At 39.0% G+C, this 27,979-nt stretch overlaps 1 protein-coding gene across 1 annotated transcript; it reads right to left on the bottom strand.

The window, feature by feature from the left end:
* Positions 1-55: 55 nt before the first annotated feature.
* Positions 56-27,979, bottom strand: LOC121644128 (RNA polymerase II elongation factor ELL2-like). Its single transcript, XM_041991857.1, has 12 exons — positions 27,841-27,979; positions 27,212-27,259; positions 10,518-10,645; positions 9,341-9,504; positions 5,521-5,765; positions 3,958-4,082; positions 3,310-3,412; positions 2,561-3,041; positions 1,969-2,020; positions 1,400-1,571; positions 1,254-1,298; positions 56-878 (listed from the first exon to the last, which is right to left on the bottom strand). The coding sequence occupies exons 1-12, from the start codon at positions 27,976-27,978 to the stop codon at positions 768-770; spliced, it is 1,812 nt and encodes a 603-aa protein (XP_041847791.1). The 5' UTR covers position 27,979; the 3' UTR covers positions 56-767.

The raw sequence follows: 27,979 nt of genomic DNA, 5'->3' as shown, positions 1-27,979 counted from the left end.
ATATATATATATATATATATATATATATATATATATATATATATATATATATATATATATCCCACTGGGTTAAAATACTTCAAAATCAGGCATGTCAGCGATAATGTCTAATTGTTTTGGTTTATTGCCAGCTGTTCAAAAGCCAAGGAGCGTGGTTAATAAATACTTATTATCTATTCTAACAACGGAAGTGCATTTGGGAGGTGGCATATATGTCAACTAATTTCAGCAGGTTCTATGTGAACATGCAGCTCTTAACATCATTATCCAATTAATTTCCAACTTTTCTCATTAAATTACACTGCTATTAAAATGGTTCTGAAATTAGTGTGATATGCAAGGATACTGTGCTCTGCTTATGTAGCAAACTAACAACATAAAACCAGGTGAATAAAAAGAGTCCATTTTCATATAAAAAAAAAAAGGACACTGCACACTTTAATGGATTTATCTCACTCTCTTGGCATAATAAGATAGGTCACTAAGAGTATTTTAGTTTTTTGCAGAGGGTAGAGGTTAAATAATTTGTTAGAAAGGATTCTACTTTCATATAAAACACTTTTACACTTCTTATTGAATTCATAAAAAGTAGAAAATGAGGAAGAGCCTGAGGGAATTTTGGATTTTTAAAAAGTGTCAAAAACAAAGAGAATAAATTAAAGTCATTGCCACTTTTGACAAATTTTCTTAAAAATGGTTTCCTCCAACTTTTTTACTTTTTGTCTCATATCATTAAAGATCACAGCATCATCTGTGGCCTGACAACGCTATGAGGAAGCTTTAGAGAGATCATAGTCTATGATGAGCTGTTTGATGTAGGACAGTTTCTCATGAAGATACTCGCAGCGTTTCTTCTCTTCCCTGTAGCCTGGAAACTTCTGTAGGTAGAGGAGACAGCACGACAATGAAATGAGTGTCCTCAATTATTATGGATCTAGTTACATACAGGTATACAAAAAGCATGGACATCCAGCTGAGTAACATGTAGGGTACATGTAACATGTAAAAAAACAAAATAAATTAAAGACAACTGATCACTTAAAGTATTGGTAAATTTGCAATTTTCTTAAATATATTTTGACAGTTAAAGCTTATTGTTTATCCTTTGCTACATGAAACTTTATCAACTGAAGCCATGGCCTCTAACATCATCTCACACTTCTGTTAATTTCTCGTTCACCAAATTTCATATTGTAATTCATCTACTTTGTGGCACTAATGGACCCTTCAGTTTTTTTTTTCTATGCCATTACCTTTCGATACTTGTTGTACTTTTCTAGTATTTGGTCTTCCATTATCTAAAAGGGAACAAAACACAAATCAAACTGTTGGTGTCAATTTAGTTAAAGAAAAAAAAATCTTAGCTCAGCACTACATCAGATCAGCTCTGGATGTTTACCTTATATTCTTGTGTGCCAGGAGACAGGCTCTTGATCTTAGAGCCGAGTTGAACAAACATGTGAGTTATGGTAGCGATCCGAGAGTGGAGGTCTTTATACTCATCATACTCTGCACAGAAATCCTCTTGGTACCTCTGACATTGCTCCAAGCTCATTACGGGACTGTATGTACTGCAAGACGACATATACCAAAACACACAATCAAGGATGATGCAGCTGTGATGTTACAGGGCCTTATATACTATATAAATAATCAGATGTCACAGATATTGGCATGAGAATAACCTTGTCTGAATTTTGCCCTACTGAGAGCTCAGGTAGCAAACATCTTTTTTAATACTAAGATTTTTAAGTAAGATTATTAGTTTGGTCTCCAATTCTTTTCTTTTTTTCTGTAGTACCAGTGTTGGACACAAGATGGCAGCACAAGGCCATACAACCATGAGTAAGACAACTGGAGGATATTGTAATTTCTTTTCTTATTTAAATTAAGTAATAAGAAAATCAACAATAAATGCTAAAAGCAACACCACATGGATCAATCACTATTAATCCTGTTTACACTCACAGCACATAATCTGGCTTCTCCTCAGAGACCACAGCATTTGTGATGTCAGGATCTGAAGCAAAAAGAAAGAAAGAAGAAAAAAATAGATAAAATTGCATTAGTTTGACTTAATATAGTTACTGACATGACCCTCTGCCATTGTCTGACTGTTTAGTAAAGTGTTTTGTTTGTTTAAAATCCACACAGTGTGTGTTCCTGCCTGCCTCTGTGCTGACTGGCCAAAGGTTTGAGGGCGTCATGGGAATTCTCAGTTTAGAGACCCAGAGCATCGCACAAGCTGTTGTTGAGCCACTCAGCCATATAAGACAGAGAGGACTCAAGGGGGTGAGCTTAAGAGAGCAAACACAGCCAGCAGTGATATGTCAGGTAAACAGTCAGTTACTTCACACACTTGCTTGTCATCTAATATGAGTGGTTACAAGCCGCTTCAGGGGAGAAACAACAGTTTGGACAGATGACATAGGGGTGTGAATGTGAAATTTGACATGTAGTGATCAGACAAAATAAAAATAAAGACTGCCACACGGAAAACCAAAGATCCAAAGAAGGAATATATCAGTAAAAACGAGAAAAGTAAAATAAGGGGGCTTACTGTCAAGTTTGTCTGGATTCTGCTTGAGATCAGGGCTAAACTTTAACCACTCAGCGCCCTTGTCATCTTTTAACCTCTCCCGATCTTTGTCTTTGTGCTTTTTAGACTTCTTCTTTCTGTGCTGGCTGTTGGTGAGCTGCTGCTGAGGGGAGTCGTGCTGGGGTGGCTGGAGGCCAGTTATTTTGGGTTCTCGCTCCCTGGTCTCTGAAACAGGTCCCTCAAGGTGGCTGTACAGTTTGTGCATCAGAGAGAAGCTGTGGTGGCCTCCGTGTAGGCCGTTTTGGTTTTCAGTATGACTACTTGTCCTTTGAGACTCAGTCTTTGAGTGAAAACTGGGGTTAAGGGTCAGAGTTGCATTATCGTGTGCTTCTTTGTTGATGAAGAGTCCATTTACAGAAGATTGCTGTTGTAACCTCTGATCTGTGGGTTTTTGTCTCTTAACTGCCAGACTTTCTTGTGAGTCAGAAGGCATGGGGCGTTTCTAGAAATTAAAGCATTAAAATAACACAAATTTATCTTAAAAATACTTTTGCTCACTTTTCATACAAATCATACAATCAACGTCAACCTAGCTTCATGTTAAACACAACCCAACTTAACTGACTTTACCCAAGACAGGTGGTAAAACTAAGCCCTCTAATTTACATGTGCTGAAAATATTGTTGTAATAAAGCAGCGGCCTACATCTAGGATTAGTGACTTCTTCTTAAACTAAAAGATTAATCACAAAATAAAAAAAGCCATTTTACCACAGCTGGATTTTTTGCTATGCTGTGATCCTCTGAGGTCTTCTGTATCAGTAAGTTTGCTTGAAGATTTCTTGATTGGTTGCTGATAGGTGGTTGCAATTTTCTGTTCAAGACAGAGAAAGAATAGATACCATATAAATCTAAACAGGTGGCATGCAGATTTACAAGAGACCTTCTAAAGCTTAGCATAAAGTGGAACACAGATTCTTTGACATGCAAGTAGAGACAAGCACTGCTCATAAGTGTTGATTAGCATTTTTACAGAGATATGTGAGGCCAAACAATGATGACGTGGATGAAAGCAAGAATGCTACTAACAGGGCTTGTTCCAATCTACAGCTAAAAGAAAAGAATAAAGGGAAAAAGAAAGTGTCTGAGCCTAATAGAAAATGTGTCATTCAAGTACCTGACAGTCTGTGTGGCCAATGGTCAACCACCAACAAAAGAAAAGCACAATAAACTGCACCCCAAGTAAAAAGAAAGTGCATACTTCTTCCCACCCCGAGGGAGATTTTTTTGTCTTTAAAATGTTGTTTGAAGAAAAAAAAAAAAAAAAAAAACAATAAAAAAAAAAAGTCACAGGGAGACCAGCTGTTTAAAGAGCAGTAAGTGTAGTTTGTTGTTAAGAGCACCTCTCCTCTAACCTACCTGGCTAGCAGCCTGCTGGCCAGCTGCTTTTCCTCCTCGCTGTAGCATGGCCAGTCTCTCTGCACATGCTTAAAGAAATCATCCCTCAGCAAGTAGCTGCTGTCTTTGGGATTCAGTCTGGCCACCTTAAACATCAGAAAACACATCCTTTTAAATAAACAAGTAGGATATTTTCACATTTAGTGGCAAAGACTACAACCAAATGAAGTCCCACCCCAAGATGCGCACACATGGTTGAAGTTTACTGTGATGTGTGTAGTTCCTCAGAAAAACAATTGGTTCCTCAGCCACTAGAGGCTCTACCATGTTCAGCTTGTTGTTAATCAGTCCTGCTGAGTGGACAAACAAGGGCACAGGTTCCTCTGAGAGCAGCTACCTGCTGTGGTTTACAATAGGTGAAACTGAGCCAAAATAATCGATTTGAACCTGACAGCAGGAAGGTCCTTTTACAACAATGTCACTGGATAAATGAAAATGTTCACAGTTAATAAAATCAGTATTTTGACCATTCTTTAGTATTTTCCTGTGCATATATGAATATTCATTTCCATCCAGTTTGCAAGGCAACATGAATCTGTATTTACTCTTTAATATCCAACCACGTATGGGATTGTAATGGAAACATCCCAAAGTGAATGCATACTGAATGAAACAGACAGGTGTGAATTGAAATTTAATCAAATCAAAAATGAACAACTTAGGATCTAAATATTTAGCATATATATAGTTGATCTTTTAAGATCAATAATTATTAACTGACAAACTCTCATGTACAATGTAAACAGATGAGGACTTGGGCATTTAGATTTATTTTGGTTGCACTTAAAGATAAAAAGATCACTATTACATTTCTCCACATCTAGGTTTAGTTTTCCTGTTAATCCTAAACCTGTGTGTGTTATATTCCAGGTTTTATTCTGTTTGGTCATTTGAATCCATGTGTTATCATGATGGATAAATTATGCAATTACAATATTTTGTCATTTCTAGTTGTGTCTGTGGGTAAAAGAAATAAAGCTTCTCACTAACTGGAATTTAAGCGTGGCACTCAGCATTCCTAAAAAGCAAAACTCTCTCCTGCTTCTGGTGCCAACCAAGTCTCAGGCTCTCTTTCTCACAGCGTATTAGTCTACCGTCTGATTGCCCTTCTCTGAGGACATCTATCTTTCTGGTGCCTCCTGACAGAGAGGCCCGCCCAGCAGCAAACACAATCTCTGAAGAGACAATTACAGCCACAACCTAATTACTCACACGCACTGACACAAAAACCACATGCATGCACACACGTCAACATGCAGAGGGTCTGGAAAAGACACAAACACTGATGCTGCAAGCAGAAACACACATACATCATTTAGGAATTACTCAAAAATGTATACAGGAAAGTCCCAGAGAGTAAACTCGGAATTAAATAACAGCTTCAGTTAAAGCACAGCCGGTCCTCATTTCTTTCACCACACATTTAATGTTCACTAGACCAAATATTGGCTTCTATTGGTTTTCAAATCAAATCAAAAAACATGTTGAGTGTATGTGTGTATATTAAGGATGTGTTTTAAGTACCTCTTCAAGTATGGCACCCAGCTCGGCCTTCTCCTTTGGTCCAACTCTTTCTCGTTCCAGCCACAGCAGCAGCTCTGGTTTTTTGTATGGTTTAAGGGCCAGCAGGTGAATGACACGGTCCTTCAGGGGCTTCTGGGTTATGGTGGGCATACTGCCGTTCCTCCAGTTGCTCGAGGATTGCTTGTATAAGCTGGTGTCTGGGACAGGCAAAGGAGCTGGTCTCTTCTGGTACTTAATGCATTTGCCTAAAACACAGAGAGAGAAGCTCAATGTTATCAAAAACACCAGGTTGTATCAGGTCAGAAAGGAGGTCTATGTGGAAGTATGAATGATGTAAATATTTACATTCCACAACACATCACTCTCCCACAGACATTTCAGTAGTCAGGCCACTTACATTTGCAAACATGTAATGTCCGGACGGGAATCACTTCATATTTATACATATTTATGTAGGAGGTCAAACAAACACAGGCAACAAGATGTGAAGGAGAAAAGACTGATTTCACAACTCCAAACCGTTCAAACTACCTGGTCAGCTTAAGGACACACTTGTAAAATCTGCAACATCTTTACAGCTGGATGACTAATGTGAACATTCGTTCTTTTAAATCCAAATATCTCCAAACTACTATCAATACATCACATGTGCTTTAAAGCCTGCAGCTATTTGTCCTCAGATGTAAACATGATCGATTATTGCTTACATTCCTACTGCAAACAGAAGGGGCATTATGGAGCAGTGAAAGCCATCTCTCTCTCTGCGCTAATCCCATTACAGGTTAATCTGTGCTTTGAAGGTCAGCACGGGGGAGAGGTACAGAAAAAAAGAGCTTTCTATTCAACCTCTAAACTGTTCAACTAAGATATAACATGCATCGTCACTGGTCTCTTGACAGTCATCAGTTAGGATGAAAATACACTTAAATATTTCATACTTATATGGGATACACATTTGGAAAGATGTTAATTTTTCTGTGTATGCAGAATAAACTATTACTAACAGGCAAATACAAATATACTGTCATAGAAATCATGATGAGAGAAAAAGTCATGACTGGCATTCACTAAATGCCCCTACAGTCTAATAACAGGAAGCAATCATGTCCAGAGAAGTGAAACTGTTACTTTTAGCAGGCTGAGACTGATCTCTACTGGAATCTTGTTGCAGGAAAAGTGCTGTACTGCAGTGTTTCTCAATCCTGGTCCTCAGGGACCACTGCCCTGCATGTTTTAGAGGTGTCCAGCTTTAACACACCTGACTCAAATGAATGGCTCGTTAGCAGGCTTGCAAAGAACTTGACAAGGAGTTCAATTAATCTGAATCAGGTGTACTGGGGTATGAAAGAACTAAAACATACAGGGCAGTGGCCCCTGAGGACCAGGATTGAGAAACACTGCTGTACTGAAACTGTTGGAAGATGAGTTGGTACAGGAAATGCAAGTGAGAGCAGAGGGAGTTACCCTGGAAGAGGTTGTTATTCAACCTAGAAGCTTGAATAACTTCATATACAAAGCAAAAACTTTCTAAGAACCAAATAGAGGTTCATTATAGGTTGCTTGAACTTTTTACCTTTAGGAGACTGGTAAGTTGTGCAACAGCTTTCCTAAGGCGACTACTGGTAGTTAAAGAGGAAAAGAAATCTGACACCAAAAAATGCTGTTGCAAAAGCAGAGGACTTGTGCAGACAGAAAGGAGGTAATTGTATTTGCTGCTTGTTGCTAATCTCCCTCCAAGCTCATCTGTATATACCTGCCTGCTCAAATGAATAGAGATATCCATCAAATTTATACATACCCACTGAAACAGGTGAAATTATACATTATATAAATGGTCAGGTCTGAGAAGAATCTTCCTGACTTTTTTAATTATCATCATCTTATAACACACTGGCATGTTCAAATAACAGGCAGGGAAGGCGATGACTCTTTTTAAACATCTCTCTGCACCTCTGTAATATGAGAGATGAATTTATTTTTAAATTCCAAATTAATTCCAACACAGAAACAACATGAAAGGCAGTGAATTTATTTAATAACTAGTCTCAATTTACCTTGATGTAACGTAGGATGAATGTTTAATACTAGAACATAAAGACATCTATGTTGCTGTTGTTAATGATCAGTTAGCACCCACTAGTAAGCTGTTTGGTGAAACCAATGAAGGATCTCCACTGTACACAACCAATCCTGATATCCAAGTAATTATAAATTCAGATTACAGCTTAAGATCCCTCCTTTCTTAAGTTTCCTGCCAATATTGCAGTTAGTTGCACTGGCATATTTTTAACCTGTCAGGCTGCTAATGTGCTTCTTATATAACTTATTTTATGTAAAAAGTAGTGTTATATCTGTGCTTAACAACAGGTCCGTCTTTGAATATTTATGCATTGCAAAGCCTCACAATCTCAACATATAAAGCCGACTACGTTACTATTTTTTTGTACTGTTTGCAAGCACTGCTTTTATAACTTAGTTCCTCCTTGACAAGTCAGCCAGAGAGGAGTGAGAGGTGGTGTTTAAATAGTGAGACTGCAGTCAGTCGCAGAACAAAGAAGCAATTCAGATATATAATACCTTATTTACAGCTTGGTTTACAGTGGTTTTATACAAGTTTTAGTCATTGTGGACCAGCAACCTAAAAGAAAACAGAACAATTTCTTTCCTCTCAGCAACAGTTTTTCAAAGCTTAATTATTTCACTTTGAGTTACATCCTGAGAGTGAAAGTGGGAGTTATTAGATGTTTCACTTAGGCACTATATGTTACGATGCCATCCAAACATAATGATCTGATATAAGGCCTGATGTAATCTACTCAGTGTAAATTTGGTCCAGATTACCCAGAAGTCCGGCTTTCTTGGAGCTCCAGCCTTGACACTGGGGGTCTAAATCTGAGCAGACAAAAAATAAAAATGTTGCATTTCCATGAAAAAGGTTGGCAGGAAGGAGGGGGGATGGCTTTCCGGGTCATAATGGATTATGATTAATGTACTTTAAGCATCTGAGCTTAAAATTGACAGAGACACAAATATGTAATCTGTTAGCCTCTGTTTTTCAGTTGCATGGCAACAGCCCACTTCTTTTCTTTTTTCAATTTATTTATCAGTTATTTTTCTGAGGATCAAAGGTTTGTGACACAAGTAAGTCATTTCCAGACAAGCATGTAGCAACACACTGCAGCATTTTAACAACCATACAAGTTATTGTATTGTTTACAATAACTAAAAAGCCAAAATAGCATTATAAACATTATGTTTTCATTAGAACTGTCTTCCAGTTTTATACTGAGTCTGGCTTTAATTCTTATACTGTGCTACTGTGCTTTAAAACATAGTTGGTGACTTTGAACAACACCAAACATAATTTGACCAAACCTTCAAGGCCATTTTTGAGAATAAGAGAGAAAAATCAAAAGCTTCATCTCCAATAAATAAATAAAAAACAAACAAATAAATAAATAAATAAATAAATAAATAAATAAGCATACTGAACTTATTTTAGACTCACTTGTATAACCAAAAGCACAGCCTGCACATCTGGTTTTATTACTTATCACAACAGGAAAATATCTGCTTTTCAACTTTGAGCAATGAAATTGAGCAATATTTTTAAAGTAAGCCAACTATTCCTGTTACTTTTATTGGTGCCATTACATTTCTATTTTTGTTTTATACGACATTGTATCCACATTCAATTTGCTTTTCCCCCACTTTAAAGTATAAAAACCACTTGGCCCTCCCACAAAAAAAATAATTTGTAGATACATCATCCACTGATGCTAAATGCTTTTCCACCATAGGGCCTGAACGCCGATCTTACTTGGATGTGTGTCTCCAGGTTTGATCTCAATGGCGGAGCGGCTCCAGCTATCCTTCTCCACCTGAGACATCCTCTCGCGGGTCATTTGGTAGGAGTCGTCAGTGGCGCACACAGTGATCTTGTCCTGGATGTTGCCTTGACCTTCAAGCTGCTCACAGCCGTCACTGTGAAACAAAAGACATGCAGTGGCTGAAGTTTTGAGGCGATTACAGCTAGCTCTATGGTTCATTCTGTAAAGACATAGTACTGTATATTGCCCTAGAGCAGTATAGTGTCAATGCAGCCTAACATGGCTTTGTGGTAAAAGCTGGCTAAGACAGCTCTATGGTTACTGTATCTTATGTCACAGGCTCGATATAGCTTTGTAGCTTGGTTCAAAGCAGGACAGAGCTTGTGGAAAACCTCCCGGATTACGCTGGCTCCTGTCGGCATGCTTGCAAAACAAGGATCATCTTCAACAAAAGTAAATAGTTTGATACCTAAACCTGGAGTGCATGAGTCCTGTAAAGGAGATTTACTGTGCTACCAAATTAATTTTTCCTGCCATATTACAAAAACTTTCATCCTCATCCAATGTTAAATTTTCAGAACACAATTATATCCGTGATCACTGACCATCTCTGCTTTTTATCCTCTAAATATGAAAATACATGCAGGGGCACAGACAGCAGGATCTCGCCCTCGTTGCTGTTGCTCTATTTTTCTTGGCTGCAGCAAAGACTAGAACTGAAATTGGTAAATTTTGTCCACAATTAGCTCTGTCTGGTATACAGAGGAAAAAACTGAGCAGAAATTTTATTTTTCAAGCATATCTCCTCCATAAATAAAGCATCACAGATCTCTGTAATAAGAGGCTCGGCCCAGAAATATGAAGGAAATTACAACTGCTCCATGCTGCTGCGTCTCCTGGTACATTAGAATAGAGAGAGAGAAGGAACCAGTTTTTCAAAAATATAAATTAAAGTTTCTGTCTTGGATCACATGTGCCACAATCATAAGATCCCTGAAAATCCCAAAAAGTTTGAGCCAATTTAAACATTGGAAAAGTGTTGCAAAAAAGAGAAAGCAGGTAGAAAAGGAAGAAAAGCTGATGTTTTAGGGCAAAATAACAGCAGCAACACTTGACTTTGTCTTTGTTTTGTAAAAATAAAAAGTTTTTAACTGATTAACTTCTTACCTTGCAACATACTGATGGATACAGTCAAAACTGGCTTGTGGTTGGTCTTTGCTGTCACTGGATAGGTAGAAGGAGAAAACACGAAGAGCAGAAGCCGACTCTGAGGTGGGAGCTGGGATCTTAATGTACTATGAAGACAACAGCAGAAAACAAGGGATTTGATTAAAAACATGTACAAACCAACAAACACAAAGCCAAATGACAAGCAAAGTTGTATAAGCATACAAAAGCAAACAAATACATAAATATGCAACTCATACTCTTTGTTTCAATGCATATTTTATGAATCTTTCTTAAGCAGGTTACATAAAGAATTGTGTATTTTTACTACATTATTAAAATAAAAAGACATCTTTTTCTGGCTTAGCATCCGGCAATTACTATAACTTATCTACTTTCACCTAAGAATTCATCGCTATTATCTCTCCAACTGTCAGTTTATTGCTGGGAACAGCAATTATCTATTCAGCAAAATTTCAGCTGCCAAATGTATTGTAGCCAAGAAACGCAAGGCTGTTCAAGTCAAGGTTTTTGCAATCAGCATGAATCAGTATTTAGTTTCACAACCAGGCAGCCTACAGCAAACAGCAGCCTTTAAAATTTTAATCAAATATATATATAGTTCCTCTAAACATTGTTCATCACTATCTCATTGAAGCAACATTACACCCAACAACAGGTATGTGTTAAAGGACTAAAGCAAACAGGGCATGCATTCCTTTTCTGAGTTAACAATATTCATAAAACTTTTTAAAAAAGGAAGGAAAAAGAAAGTGTCACAGAGCCATTTAAATACCATGTCTTAACATAATATAAAATATCAAAGCATATTACAAGAAATCTTCAGTGATGAAGGTAAATTTGTGATGAGAAAAACCCAAAATAAAAAAAAAAAAAGAATAAAAATAAAGGGAATCCATCACTTGGATAACAGGAATGTGGTTTGTAAATATAACGCTAATTGGACCAGCAGATTCCAACATGTTTTTGTTACATGCAGACATCAGTCAGCTGCTATAATAACAATAATAATAATAACAATAATACTAAAAATACTACTACTGCTACTAATAATAATGTTATACATGATACACACATAATGGTTTCATGTAACAGGGTCCATGCTGCAACAGAGTGATGCAACCGGGGCCATTTTGGGACAGACGGCAGACAGTGTTGCTACATCGAGATTCGGAAGATGAAGAAGAATAAACACCTTTCTGATACAGAAGTGGCACAGTGCAAAATTTTCACAAAACACTGCTGTGAAATTTGAGGTTGACATATATTAAAATGGCAGATTTTCCCCTCATACGTTCTGAGAAGCTTTTAGCTTCATCTTGCTTGTCCGGTTCTGAATCTCTAAACTGCTTTCCAGCTGCTTTCTTCTGCAGTTAAGACACAGACTACCCTGACGTATTTCACACAATTCTGGCTCAATAAAATCAAAACATCTTTTTAACTGCTTCCAGACTTATACAACCAGTTCTTCTTCCATGTATTTATTTTTACATCCACACAAACTATTTTACAAAGATTGTTTAATATCAGCCTTTTATGATTATATAAACCTTTAATCAGAGTAAAAGGAAGAAATTCAAAAATATTCTTTTTGTGACCAAAGCCTGAAAAATAAATAAGACATCATTTCTATTTATTTCCCATTATTAACATCAATAAATGGCTATTATTCCTTACAAGATGTGCATGCTTCAGTTTAGCTGTAAGCATGGTGGAATAAAAAAAGCACAGACAGGAAAAGGATAAATCCCTAAATCACACCTTCGAATTTCATAAAAAGCTTCACCTTACCCACCATTTGCTCCGTTTTTTTATTTCATAGTATCTTCATTTAACATTTTGTGTATAGATACAGTGCATAACGCACACACACGCACACACAGAGGATTTAGACTCAGATTTGGTAACGCTCTGTAACTAAATAAATCTCCTTGGGTAAGCAGTGTTTTTAAGAGTTTGCCCCACTGAGGCGTCCTTGAGATCTCTTGGCAGACTCAGTGGAGCGCAGCAGAGCCAAGGCTGCAACCTCCAGGGCAAACCAATGCACATAGAGACACACGCATGCACATAATAACAGCATGAGAGAAAAGGTTAGGATCTGTGCTGCTTTGACCAGTGAATAAGATGTAATTACAGGTCTGTAAGAGCAGAATTCTGAAATATTCACTGGCACATCCAGCTACATGGGAAAATTACAGCACTGCATCACAGAAACATTACAGGAGGTCAAGGGGACACATAAATGAGTAATCACCAACTCACTCACAAGCTGCTTATGAGCCACAATAAACAGAGTTAGTTAAGTCTCAAAACGAAGACTCATAAGCAGAAGAGAGCCACTGTGCCATCACACGTATTCTCCAGTATCCGCCAAAAAGAGCTGAGGGATAAGCGTTTTTTTTTTTCATTTCATTCTTCATGCTATGGATAAGCTGTCCTGTCATTTTGAGGTTGGAGGCATCCTGATGCACAGTTTATATGGGGGATGTTCTCTCTCGTCTATTGTTCCATTTTCCACTACCAAACATACATTTGGACACACTTTCCCCATTAGATTTAACGGAAAAGTGTCTAAACTTTTGACTGGTATTGTATGTTAATATGTTAATGTTAATTCATGTACTATATGTTAAAATATAGTATTTTTCATTTTATTTATTTATGTTGCACAGTCATTACTGATCATTAAGGTTTTAAAAAGTTCCTGGTTACAGATTAAATTATTGTGTTTTAAGTGTGACTCATTTCTACAAACAGACCAGAGTTTTTTTCTGATCAGCCACAATATACTTGCTTTTAATATAATGAGAGTGTCTATCATGGCTTTTGTCTTTGAAGTGTTGTTTGCGCACACCCTCAAAAATAAACACCAAGCGTTCGTAAGCTCCAATATCTGAGTAACCAGCGAGGTCAGCGTAGGGACAAATCTGACTAGCTTTAAGGTCACATGGTCAAAAGCAGTAAAAATGAAGAAATAAAATAAAATAAAATCAAATAAATAAAGAAACAACATGTTGGGTTTACACATCCCAGCTGCCATTTTTTTCTACCATGATCTCAAAATGAACCAAAATGCTAACCTCCTCTGTTGTTGCCATGTTTATCTTTTGGTTTACTCCCTACAAATCTGGTAACTTTATGCAGTCTGAGCACACAAACAATAATGTGAACAATTACGCTCATGATGGAGTCGGCTGCCTATGCCAGTGTGTAAAAAACCAAGAATATTCCTGGCCTTAGAGAGTTACATCAAAGGCCAAAGTTTTGTGTTTTTGCTCAGGTGTTTTGGGGCCTGGTCTAAAAATAAAGCGACACATAAATAGGTCCACTATGTGGCATTAGCTGCATAGAAACAGATCCCAATGTTTACAGAACTTTGGCTTGGAAGAACATTGGAACAATGACAAGAAAAACTGGATTATTTTGTGAAGGCTACAGCTAAAACGAGACAACTGCAGACCTGTCAACACACCAGAGCAAGCAGCACATCACGGGTTTGAAGGTGGCACAGCTACTGAGAGAACTGAAGCTTCAGGAGTAACTCCAGTAGGTGGATGCTCTGTGGATTCATTTTGTGGAGGAATGCAGTCACAGAGAGACTTGTCAGTCAGGGTGATCTACAGTCATGCCCCCAGTGTCTCGCAGCAGAAAGCACCATTTATTTACCAGTAAGGTCAAGACTTGATTTTATGTACTTTTCTTTATTCTTTTAACCACTTATTTGATGTTTACTAACATTGTAAGTGGCAGACTCAGAACATAGATTTAACTCTGCTTTACTGAGACTTTAATGTTAAATCATCCTTTAAATAAATTATTTCTCAGCATGCACTCGGTGCATGAGTATTAAAGCTAAACTATGCATACATTTCTTTGGACGTGCCTCAGTGGTAATGCAGCAGGTCTGTCTGTTTCTACTCAGTTTCCCACAATGCAAATTCTAATATCTCTTAATGCTAAGCATAAGCTTTTATGATGCCATTGTTGCTGGCTGACGGAAATCACAATGGCAAGCCATTATGAGAAATGCATTTTAACAACTACTCATGTGTGCTCATGTGTCATCTGTGTATATCCCTGGTGACAGTTTCACTGTATGATCCGAACTGCATTCACTCAGTGTTTGACTTATCATCTTGCAGAAGGATTTTAAGCTGAGCCTTTTTACAAATTCAATATACTCACTGAAGACCACTAAAAGTTAAATAGGTTTCGAAGTTGACCTGAACTGATATTATTATGAGTGATGCTTAGCTTGCATACAGCAGAGGAGGTCTTTATTTCTGTGTTGCTGTCTATGAAAAAACACCTCAAGCATTTTGGCAAGTGTGTGCAACAAAGCAACACAGACGTTGGTTCATATTTTCTTATCAGGCTGCTGCACATGTCTTTTCAAGCAATCTTTTGCTGCAGGAATCTATACAAACTATATACAGCTGAACTCTGACAGTGCAGAGCAGCTTGTATGCAGCTGATCAGGTATATATTTGTATTAATGTGTCTTGTGCTGGATTGTGCAATGTTTGCTTGTGAGTAGCCTCAACTTAAAGCTAACACTAGAGTTTCAGTGTTCGAGAGAGGCAGAAATATTAAAAAAGTATGTTGATCATATCAGAGAGATGACCATAAGGATTATCACACACTATGAGACAGTATTGTTAACATTTTGTAATGGAATGTGTTTTATGTCTTTTTCACCAGCACTTAGTCATGCTCATAAACTAAACAGCAATAATGTCTACAGTCTATTTAAAACAACAATTGAAGTGATTCAAATGAAATGGTGATGCAAACAAATGTCCCTGCTTCACTAACTCGTACACATCTTACACCTACAAATGTTTTTTCCCCCAAAAACAACCTCCTGCAGATGGCTAAAACAATTAGCTTTTAAACCACAGAAACACCTGCTCTAAACAAGAGTTCATGTTTCAGTTGCAAACTGCAGGCTGACAAATGGTCTATATATATATATATATATATATATATATATATAAGCTATTTTAATGTAGTTTCTTGGAAGTGTCTCAAATGACATCGTGCAGTTTTGGTTGCAGTGCGAGCTTTCTTTGAAGACTTTCGTGCAACAAGAACAGGATCTTTTCTTCTTGTCATTAGGTTGCCATTTTCCCTTTTAATGCATGTGCAAAAATATTATGTCAAAAAGGGGTTAAACTGGGCCAGGGCTGTCCTGGGCTGAGCCCCGGCACATAAGCCAGTGCTGCACCATCCTCTTAATCAAGAAAATCTTTATCTTTTGAAAATCTTTTGAATAGTTAAAACAATATTTTTCAACAATAAACAATAGTGTTTTTGAGTGAGGCAGAGAGAGGCAACACTCATTACTCAGTCAGTTACAAGGACAACAGAAAAACAGGTGTGTGATGCTGTTGAAGTGGCACTTAAACAGGTAACTACATTAGTTCTGTGTAGAATCAAAACAGAATAATTAAAATCAATAAATCTTACACTGTTGGAAGGTGTGTTTATTTACCTTTTAAAATGGAGCCATATTTGTAAGGAAAATCCATTTGTGGGATGAGCAGCAGAACTAGTATGTGAGTTACAACAATGAAAATTTTATTTGCCAAATCTTCTCTGCCAATGTCAACCAGCTTATTCTGCTATGGACTCGTGTTTGGCTTTTTTTTTCTTTTTTTTTTTTTGTTAAATTGGATAATTAAAATCAACATATCGACATATTTAACTTAAATTTCTTTTTTTTATGTAACAACCACAGGCCTCAGTAGCATGTGGAAGAACCATACACAGCAATAACAGCTTGGCACCTCCTTCTTATGCTGGTCACCAGTTTGGTCACACACTAGTATACAGGGTGTGCAGAATTATTAGGCAAGTTGTATTTTTGAGGATTAATTTTATTATAGAACAACAACTATGTTCGCAATGAACACAAAAAACTCAAATATCAAAGCTGAATATTTTTGGGAGTTGGAGTGGGGCTTTTTTTAGTTTTAGTATCTTAAGAGGATATCTGTGTGTGCAGGTGACTAATACTGTGCATAATTATTAGGCAACTTAACAAAACTCAAATATATACCCATTTCACTTATTTATTTTCACCAGGGAAACCAATATAACAACTCAAAATTTACAAATATACATTTCTGGCATTCAAAAACAAAACAAAAACAAATCAGTGACCAATATAACCACCTTTCTTTGCGAGGACACTCAAAAGCCTGCCATCCATAGATTCTGTCAGTGTCTTGATCTGTTCACGATCAACATTGCATGCAGCAGCAACCACAGCCTCCCAGACACTGTTCAGAGAGGTGTACTGTTTTCCCTCCCTGTAGATCTCACATTTGATGAGGGACCACAGGTTCTCTATGGGGTTAAGATCAGGTGAACAAGGAGGCCATGTCATTATTTTTTCTTCTTTAGACCTTTTCTGGCCAGCCACGCAGTGGAGTACTTGGATGCGTGTGATGGAGCATTGTCCCTTCATGAAAATCCTGTTTTTCTTGAACGATGCTGACTTCTTCCTGTACCACTGCTTGAAGAAGGTGTCTTCCAGAAACTGGCAGTAGGACTGGGAGTTGAGCTTGACTCCATCCTCAACCCGAAAAGGTCCCACAAGCTCATCTTTGATGATCCCAGCCCATACCAGTATCCCACCTCCACCTTGCTGGCGTCTGAGTTGGAGTGGAGCTCTCTGCCTTGTACTGATCCAGCCATGGGCCCATCCATCTGGCCCATCAAGACTCACTCTCATTTCATCAGTCCATAAAACCTTAGAAAAATCAGTCTTATGATACTTCTTGGCCCAGTCTTGACGTTTTATCTTGTGTGTCTTGTTCGGTGGTGGTCGTTTTTCAGCCTTCCTTACCATGGCCATGTCCCTGAGTATTGCACACCTTGTGCTTCTTGGCACTCCAGTGATGTTGCAGCTCTGAAATATGGCAAAACTGGTGGCCAATGGCATCTTGGCAGCTTCACGCTTGATTTTCCTCAGTTCATGGGCAGTTATTTTGCGCCTTGTTTTTTCAACACGCTTCTTGCGACCCTGTTGACTATTTTTAATGAAACGCTTGATTGTTCGATGATCACGCCTCAAAAGCTTGGCTATTTTACGAGTGCTGCATCCCTCTGCAAGACATCTCACTATTTTTGACTTTTCAGAGTCCATCAAACCTCTCTTCTGACCCATTTTGCCAAAGGAATGGAAGTTGCCTAATAATTATGCACACCTGATATAGGGTGTTGATGTCATTAGACCACACCCCTTCTCATTACAGAGATGCACATCACCTGATATGCTTAATTGGTAGTAGGCTTTCAAGCCTGTAAAGGTTGGAATAGAACAACATGCATAAAGAGGATGATGTGATCAAAATACTCATTTGCCTAATAATTCTGCACACACTGTAGTTGTTCTGAGCAGGTTTTCAGAACCCTGGAGTTGACACCATCTGGACCTGCAGCCTTGTTCCAGTTCAGTTTCTCCAGTTGTATCTTCATCTGACTGCAGGACACAGACAGGCTAGAGGTGGAGGCAGAGGAGGCCTCAGTATGCTCTGAAGTGGAGGGAGATGAGGCTGTGTTAAAGTTCATAACTGAGCTGCAGGGTGAAAGTGGAGGTGTGCCAGGAAAGATGTGTGCTCATGGAGGGTGTGTGGTCAGTTGGACTGGAGGCAGGGGATGGTGATGCTGAACTTTTTTCTGATCTGAACCTGTTGAAGAACATTTGGCTTGATAGCTATGGCCAGATGTCCATTAGTCTGACCCTCCTTTAACTTGAAGCCAATGATCGTTTTCATTCCTGGCCACAATTCCCTCACATTGTTCTGCTGGAGCTGACTTTCTAACTTTTTCTCCTTTTTTAACTTTTTTTCCTTGCACTTCGTAATCTTTGTTAAAAGCTGTTTTGTGTTGTTTTCAATATCTCCCTGTCTCCCTCCAAGAAGGCTTTCTTTGATATGTTTAGCAGCTTTTTCATTCATTGGTCATTAGTGATCCAGAGCTTTTTATTGGAGAAGCTCCTCACCGTTCTTTTTGGGACGATGGTCTCCACACAGAAGTTGATATAATCTGTCACAAATGACATTGATGTCATCTCCATGTGGTTCACAGAGGACATTCCAGTCTGCGGCCTCAAAGCCCTCTCTCAGAGCATCTTCAGCTTCATTAGACCAGCTTTTAATAGTCTGCTTTATAATTATGCTCCAGATATTCAATTATGTGTTATACACCACGTCTGAGATGATGGGCAGCAAATGTCTGGTGTATCTGGTAATCACCTGATATGCTTAATTGGTAGTAGGCTTTCAAGCCTGTACCGGTTGGAGTAGAACAACATGCATAAAGAGGATGATGTGATCAAAATACTCATTTGCCTAATAATTCTGCACACACTGTAAGATGGCTTCAAACGGCATTTGTCACAAGTCAGTCAATGTGTTTGTGTCTTGTGTTTGTGCCTTGTGCATCATCTTCTTGGGACGTCTATTTCACGGCCTGTCTCTGACATCTCCTGTTATATGGACTTTGGGCTGACTCCAAATAATGCCGCACATGCTGAACATCAACTTGAAGTTGGCCTCACACAGGCCCTATCCAGATTAGTCAAACACCAACTTACCGCAGTAGCAGGGTCCATGCTCACAGGTGCTGCTAATCAGGCACCACTAAACTCAAAACAAGAATAAATAGCAGAATAAGTTCTTTGGCATTGGCAGAGATGATTCAGCAAGTTTTTAATGGGCACAATCTACATGCTTATCTTTGCTCCTCATCCCACAAATGCATTTTCATTACAAGTGTGGCACCATTTAAAAGGGGAAATAAACATGCTTTCCAGCAGTTTTAGATTCCATTGCCAAGAAGCATTGCTACAACAAAGAAATAATCCACCAAACACAAAATTTCCTTACTTTTTATGCTAGATTAGGTGTTTCAACTCATGCGTTACCCTTTTTACACAACACCCATTTCTAGTACAAAGCTGCTGCTTCGTTAATGAGGAAGTCATCAGAGAACACTTTTTCCAAACTTCCTCCACAGCAGTAATTAATAATTCAGCACAAGATTATGTTTTGTGCCGCCACAAGACTCCAGCTGTTTCAGATGTACTGCCATGCAGAGGAAGGAGGACTCATTGACATTGTTTGACGACTGCTCATATGACCTCCACTGGCAAATTTCCTCACTCCTGCTGTGAGAACTACAACAAGCGCTTCATGTTCCCAGCCTCTGGGGCCAAGACCAAAGCCAAGCACTCTCCCCCGAGAAGAACAGACTGCAAATCAAACTCAGAAAAGAGCTCTTACAAAAGGATTTGGAACTTTAAGAATTCAACTGACCGTGAATAATTAAATATTTATTGACTTCCTTTCAAGTAAAATATTCAGAGAATCTGCGGGTTGCTTCTAATCCTTTTGTTTCCGAATGAAGTAAAAATGAAAACTGGAATGAGCTACGAGTTACCAAGACATAAAAATGTAAAAACAAGTTGTGACAAGGGTCTTTTCTTAAAACACAGATGTAAGAAAAATTGCTTAGAAAGTGACTTATGACCCCAGTAATGCTTAGTGACCCCCAGGGGCCAAAAAACAAAGAAGCAACGCAAGAAGAGTCTGAATTGACAAAAGTTTGAACATATTTTAACTTTTAAACTTAAACCAAACTTCTAATCTGTCTTTCTTGTTGCTATACCTTTTCACAAACTCCTCCTCTGTTAAACACTTTCCCCAATTCTTGTCAAGAGGGCAACGTCCATCTGTTAATCTGCCTCCATCAATCTTTCGTGAAGGCATTATTCTTGGCTTAAGCCTGTCTCTCCATCTGTTTTCTTCATTCTTTTGGGTTTTATTAGCTTTCTTGTTTCTGTCAGACTCACAGACTCTTTTTATATTTTTTGTAGACAAGCTGCTGAAGTATAAGGAAATGATCAGAAGGATTATTTTTCATGCATTAGACAAAATGTAATGATGCCAATGTCATTTTACCTTGACTGTTAGGTCAAACAAAGAAGCCTAAAAAGAGGCTCAATCTGTCTAATGAATGAGATTCACCTCTCTAAATGCATTAAAATTGCAAGTATAAAGCAGAAAACTCCTAAAGGCAAAGATTTAATACATTTTTTAGCTTAATATGAGATGCACACGCATCACATTCCTAATGTAAAATGACTGAAAAGCACAAACTGAACCAAAGCGAAGAGGTCTCTTCCTCCATCTCACATCCAGTATTGCAAAGCTCCAACAGTTTTAGCATTTTCATCATGTTGAAAAAGAGGGCAAATTTATGTGAAACCTTAGTGTTTCATTTAAACTTGTGTGGGAACCACTGCAGCCACAGTTTAAAGTACTGCAAGTCCTTACACACTTTTCTGGACTCTTACTTAAACATCTGAAAATCAGAGATACTAGTATGTACAGTCAAATAATTCTCAGCCACATTGCTTCTTTTATGTTTATTTATACCAACTTGGTAGGGTTCCACACAAGGGGAATAAAAAACTGTAATATTCCCATCTTAACTAAAACAACCATGCATCAGTTTAGTTAGCTATTCGTTACTTATTCGTTTAGATTTCTGTGATATTAATACCTCTGTGTGTTGACAAAACAATGGAATGAGTTTTATGATTAATCCATTTCACAGGCTGAAATTCCAAATGTATTTTTATCTGAACATTTTCAGGGGGTGATAAACATGGGACATGACCACAAAACACAAAGGAATGTACTTTTTCTCTCTACAACAGTACTTGAAACCTGCATAAAAAAGCCAGAATATCACTGAGTTGGGATTTTATGGATTTGGTACTAGGAGATGTTGGGGATATTCATTCAACTTATCAGCAAGAAAAAATTATTTCTGCAGCATTTAAAAAATGCTTAAATATCTTATCATCCTTTTTATTTCATTAGTCTGGAGTATTATCATTACTGTTATAAGAAGACTTTTTCTGAGATAATCTATGATTTCACAAAAAGCTTAGATGACTTTTGATGAAAATATTCTGCAACAGAAAAAAATGAGCTGCTAAAGTTTAAAAACAATAAAAGTCATGACTGTTTAGCCTGTGTGGCAACATTATCTTAATGAGCCGCAGTTCACTCACAACTGTCATAAATGTCTCCACATGCCGAAGGCGTAGAAGGGGAAAGGCTCATTTTCCCGGCTTATCAAACTTGGCTATAAAGTTGATTGAACAAAAACTGTGAGAGACTGCTGTCGGTGCACCAGGCTTATGTTTCCTGCGAGCTTTTGGTTGAATGTGGGGTCTGGGTGTAGATCTCATGCAGGCTATTGTTTCCACATCCTCTGCAGCCTGAGTAATGGCCTTCTGAAAACAGGCTGTCTTTTGTCCTGGCCTCCTCGGCTCCGGAGTGGGATACCATGGCACTGCTTCCCCTTTCTGGTAGATGGGAAGAGAGGGAGGACGTGCGGGAGCAGAAGGAGGAGGAGGGAGCCAAACCTGTCGCCACCACCGCTGACTGTTATCAGCAGGAGGCAAGTTACTCTGGGCCGGCAGCTAAGGCAAACTTTGAGTACGAGTATGTGTTAATTCAGCATGAGCAAAGAGAGGCTCAGCTCCAGTTTCTCTCACCAGGGTGTAATCAGCATTACTGCCACTCATAAGAGTGAGGAAAGAGTAAGGCCAAAGTGGAGTGATCAGCCAAACATCTCTGCCAGTGGCTTAGAAAACACACCCTGAGACACACAGAAGTTCACAAAGCAGCCACCCACTGCCCTCATCCTCACCACACTTCAGTAAACACTACTTCTCATCATCTCATCGCAAACAAAAGAGGCGAATTGTTCCCAGGACCACAAGTTGACACATGCCACTAAAGACAAGTCCCCCCCTCCTCAATGGAGGACAAAGAAAAGATACAAAAACACAATGTGTCTGTGTCTGGTTGCATGGAATAGAGAGAAAGACAAGGGCAGCAGAAGTGGAGGGGAAAGACTGAAACTAGCATTTTTGTGTGTTTTTATGCAGCCCTGTGTTTATGATCCCACAGTCAATCAGCCAAGACTGAGAGATGCAGAGTCGTCTCCCTTGCTGAGTTCCACATACCGACACTGGGTGATTAATGTGGCTGCCTTGAGTGGGAGACAGTGCATGTAATCAAGCCCCAGCCTGTAATCACCTTCTATTCCCTTAAATTTGCAATTTCACAGAGGGGCAAAGCTGCTGCCAGAGCTGCAAGCTCCAGCAGTGGGGGAGAAAAGGGCAAGGGTACAGTGCCACAAGCAACCCCTCAGATAAACCCCCTTGACTGCCAAGAACGATACGTCTCTAGCAGGTGCCCAAGGGCCAAACTGTCCACTTTAACAAATTGTGGGTCACAGTGTCCGACAAAAGCCCCTACTTCTACTCCGTGGAACGCTACATTTCCAGACATGTGAAGCCATACTATGTATGGCACACACGTGTTAGGGGGAGGGGGGTGGGAACAAACACCCTTTTATGCCTCATTAACTTATGGTCTGAGTTTTCACATGAGGCAATTAGATGGGACTCGTTCCTCAGCAAGTCAAGATGCGCTTCATATCTCCGCTTAGTCAGACAGAGAAGCCACTTTTCCAGGACTGCTGCTGGATCTCAGAGGGATGTTTGTCTTCGGCCTGCACTCACACTATCGCTAACAGAACAAGTAATCTGGTCGGTGCACAAGATTTTCATTTGTGGCTTTTAGAAGTAGTGACAACAATCCATGTTGTTTAAATCATAATCCCAAAACAATTTCCCCTTTGTGGGTCAACATGATTAATGTGACCAGGGAGAAAGGAGAGCTGACAACAAGTGACATACAGAGCACTTAGAGCAAACTGAAGCGATTACTGCGAGGCAGAAAAACTTTCTTTGCAACATGAAAATAATATCCACAAGTGCTTACTTTTCCAAAATGAAATGAGTTTCTATGTATCAATAAATACTTTTAAATTCAGCTTTGAGGAGAATTTACAAAAAGTGAGTTATTTTTGCGATACATATATATATGCAAATAAATAGATTGTGATTTTTTTAATGCCCTCTAATGAAGCATCTACTTGAACTGAAGTGACAGTTTTTACACACACACACGTGCGCACACACACACACACACACACACACAAAAACAAAAAACAAGAAGCATTGGCTTGTTAACAAGTGTCTCTTGAGTCTCTCATTTTCTTTTTTTATATCTTCAAATATACCTGTCATGGAATAACCCAACCAGGTATTATATATATTAGGGATGCACGATACATCGGCATTAATATCGGTATCGGCCGATGTTAGTCATTTTTTAACATATCGGTATCGGTCCGATAAGCAAAACTGGGCCGATATTAACAGCCGATATTTATTTTCGTATAATTGCTGATTGTGTACGTGTGTCGGAAGGTTTGGTCATGCAGCCATGTTTTGACATGTGACAGCGATGCAGCACTACATTGTGGGATGTAACTAAAGCAAGAAGCAATTTCAGCTGTGTGGTAATTTTTACAGTGTAGAAAGAAGGTACTCGAAAATCAGTATGCAATATCTGCAAAGTCGAAGTAATGCGAGGAGGATGCCGTGTGAACTCCTTCAGCACCACAAATTTGATATGTCATCTGAAAAACTGCCATCCAGAACTTCACAAACAATGGTGGGAAGCTAACACCCCTAATGTTTGCCTTATTTTCACTTTGTACAGAATTTGATAATCTGAAACCTTTTATAACAAAATATATATATCGACATCGGTAAATATCGGTTATCGGCCATAACAACAATATTAATATCGGATATCGGTATCGGCCAAAATTTTCATATCGGTGCATCCCTAATATATATATAATATATCTCACAAGCCCTCTTACTATTAGCTGTTCCTAAAGTCAGAACAGAGCAGGGAAGAGGCTTTAATATGCTACTCCTGCTGCCTAAATAATAAATCAGCGTGTAGACGCATTGTTTAACATAGTTTAGATCGCTTGGTACTTTTTAGCCTTAATAGTTTTATTCCATGTTTGTGTTTTGCTTACAATAATATGTGTATCTTTTTAGTATGCTGTGAATGGTTGTAATGTCTTCTGTGCTGCTGCTGTTTGGCCAGGAAACTCTTGTAAAAAAGAGATGTTTAATCTCAATGATTAAATCTTCCTGGTTAAATAAAAGATGCCAGTTTCAATTCTGACTTGGTTAAAAATACACAAATATATACTTATATAAAAAAAACTTCAATGAAAATATATTTGCAGTGTTGTCACTTTTAGTTTCCACTTCATTATCCACAGCAGGGATGCCTCTATCATGCCAGGCACAAACAAACCCTAAGGGCAGACCACAACACATCTGGGCTGACGGCAGTGCACTGGGCTGAAAAACTTGATTCATTTTGGGTGATCCAGGCAGGGTGACAACACATAGTCTGCATTCCCCTGCTCATTGTTATTCAAATCAGAGGAGACAGCACACAATCAGCAGGGACTCCCGGGATCTAAGCATAGCCAGCCTTAAACGCACACACAGGCCAGGGAGAGAGAAAAAACACATTCAAAACACACAGCTACTAATAGTAAACCAAGTGTTGAAAATCCCCTACTTTTAATCATGCAGGCAAACAAAACTTACAGAGGGTCCTGAGGCAGGGGACAGAAGACTGCAGCACAATGGACCCATGGGGGCACAACAGGAAAAGGAGGTGGGACATGAATAAATCATGCCTTTGGACCACACAGGACAAAACACAAACAAACACAAAACAACAACCATCCACGCCCAGATCATGCAAACAAAAAAATGTGACAAGCAACAAGAAAAGATGAGCAGGCAGCGCGTCATTCCACCATGTCAACAACCAAGGTGCTTCACTCTTTACAATATCACACACACAATGTGGGACAACAACCTGGGCTTGGGACAGAAAAATTAGCAGGCCAGAGTTATTGTCATCGGGCTATTACTGCAGCAAAACTGTGCCACAAACACACACACACACACATGCAGTGTTATGGATGTCTGAGTCCAGCAGACAGCGAAAGCTATTGCAAACTGAAGTCATGATGCCTTACTCTGTAATCAAGAGCATTACAGCTCCTGTAATTATGTCTAAACATTCATTTGGCTAATAACTTTAGCGCTCAGTGCCGTATATTGGGATGGGTGTAAAAATTTCCTGCAATTCCTCAGCCATCGAGAGCACATTCGAATGTTGAGAAATATGTGTACTGATAAATAAGCACAGCAGTCTCAATGTTTAAATTTCCCAAGTTTGAACCCTTATTGAGAAATACCTGCTGCTTCTGCATGCAGCACAAGACAAAGCCAGTAAAATTATGCTGAACAGGAACATCCATTAGCACCACTTTAAGTTTACAAGGAAATCACTTTCTCTTTTAAAATACACCTGAATTAAATAATTGAGTTTCACTTTACGGTTAACTACTAGTCCTTATTAGCACATATCTGTCCCACAGCTTTGGGTTTGCAGGACTCAAAATCCAAATGCCACGTGTATCACTGTCAAAGCTCAGTGCACTGGAAGTTGCAATTGTAAACTACGGGGCCAAAACAAAGGAAAACAAAACAGCTGACTGACTGACTGCCCCTTCACCTTCAACACCTGACCCCTGTCCACAGAACTATCACCCTGGCAATAAATCCTGCATGACACTTTGAGCAATGACAGTTCAGAAATGTCCATTGCAGCTCAATGTACTAATGAGTCTAAAGGTCAGGAAGTAAAAGCAAACACTGCCCCTCTTGAGGCAAAACTAAGCCTTCAAATTCAGACAACAGTAAAAGCAACACACCCACTTCACCACCATGGGTCCCCATACAGGTTTAATCCAGTCGGTTAACCACACAAGCCCCCTTTCAAAACTCACCATCACTCAGCTTGTCTTGTCGTGACAGGAAGGGGGTTGCAACTCTCTCCAACCAGCCTGTGCAATTAGCATTGACTGAAAAGTTAAGTATTCCCCAAGGACACAGCTGCTCCTGACTGAAGTCAAAACACACATAGTTCAGGCTGCTTACAGCAAATCATGGCCCAACACTCCTAGAACCAAAGGAAGCTGCTGTCTTAATTTATTATACATGCGCACACATATACAAAACGTAATGAGTTGTATTTTCTAAAATGAGAACATCCACAAAGCTAAGTTGTAATTGTGTGACTCATGATTAGTCTTATCTTCAGGTTGACTCTGATCATGTCTCCTTGCACGTCTTCATCCCTCTCCCCCTCCTCCCTTCTTCATCCTTTTCCCAGCGTCGCTTGCTGACCCAACAAAGCCTCTGCACAGTCACCAGCCTGACCCAGTAACCTGCACGCCTTCTATCTGCCGGAGAGGACTGGCCATAAGCTCCTATCCCAGCGCTCCGAGGAAGGTAGCAGCACCGTGGGGCATACCAGTCAACAACAAACCATTATGAATACTTGGAGAAGGAAGGAATGATTTGCTTTTGTTTTAAAGAAATATCACAATGACAGAACTGCCTGCTTAACACAACCACTCATCCCATAATACAGTTTCATCCATTTAAGCAAATGAGCTAAAGCTGTGAGGTATGCAGGTGACTATAACCAACTGTATAACGTGGCCAAATTGTTTCAAAAAGGTGATCAATCAACAACTTCAGCTGGGTTGTTTTTAATGACATCAATATGCAACATTAAGATGGACTTGTTAAATAATAATAATAATAGTAAACTTACCCCTTGGTTTCCTTTAAAACAGATTGATGGTTTACTTTGTAAAGCCCCCTAGGTTGAGAGGAGAAAGAAAAAGGCATTATTTGTAGTACTGTAGTAAAGGCAGTTGTATGACCCAAATTAACTCAGTAAACACAATTAATCACTTATCTATTTAAACGTCATCTGAAGTTACACAATCAATAATGCCTGTTTTCTCTCAATGGTCTCCACTGGAGATAGTTGTGAGACAAACTAGTGTAGGCTACTAGTCAGTTAATATGCATATGCTACTGTAACTGCAGACTACTTAGCTAAGTATATTTCAGCTACACGATGGAGCAGGAAGGGGTTTTAAGAGCTACAGACGAGGAGCTGCTCTGTCCTACTCTGCTCCGTAGCAACAGTCCAAATGATTCAGGAGTAAATAACCAGAGATTGAGCCAGCTGTATGCTGGTAAAAACGAACATGTCAGTCTGAATAAACCACACACTGTTAGAAGAACCTACAAAAATAACAGGACGGTAGTTTAACCAAGTGCAACGGTTTTAAATAAGAAGATAAACTCAAGCACAAACTTTGAGAGGTATGAAGTCTTCCCCAAACAGTTAAACGCCATGAGAGAAAGAATAATAATAATAAAAAAAAGTACCTTGAGATTCTGGTAAGCTTCCAGCGCTCTGAGAGCCGTGTCCGTGAGCTTGACATGGTACAGCGTTGTGTTGGGGCTGCTTTTGTTATTTTTTCCACAGGAGAGCCCATAGTGGTGCTCCTGCCTGAGTGAAGCCATC

This window comes from Melanotaenia boesemani, chromosome 1, assembly GCF_017639745.1.
Source record: "Melanotaenia boesemani isolate fMelBoe1 chromosome 1, fMelBoe1.pri, whole genome shotgun sequence".
Classification (NCBI taxonomy): Eukaryota; Metazoa; Chordata; class Actinopteri; order Atheriniformes; family Melanotaeniidae; genus Melanotaenia; species Melanotaenia boesemani.
The sequence above is the reverse complement of the archived record's forward strand: the minus strand, read 5'-3'. Positions and strand labels throughout refer to the sequence as shown.

What these genes read in the sequence shown, in the direction of transcription:
- LOC121644128 (XM_041991857.1), bottom strand. Translation starts at nt 27,978, where the DNA reads ATGGCTTCACTCAGGCAGGAGCACCACTATGGGCTCTCCTGTGGAAAA. An exon ending in GTTTTAAAGGAAACCAAGGG is followed by an intron (nt 10,646 to 27,211) that starts GTAAGTTTACTA and finishes TTGTCTTCATAG; the next exon opens with TACATTAAGATCCCAGCTCC. An exon ending in GAGAAGCCAGATTATGTGCT is followed by an intron (nt 1,572 to 1,968) that starts GTGAGTGTAAAC and finishes GTCGTCTTGCAG; the next exon opens with TACATACAGTCCCGTAATGA.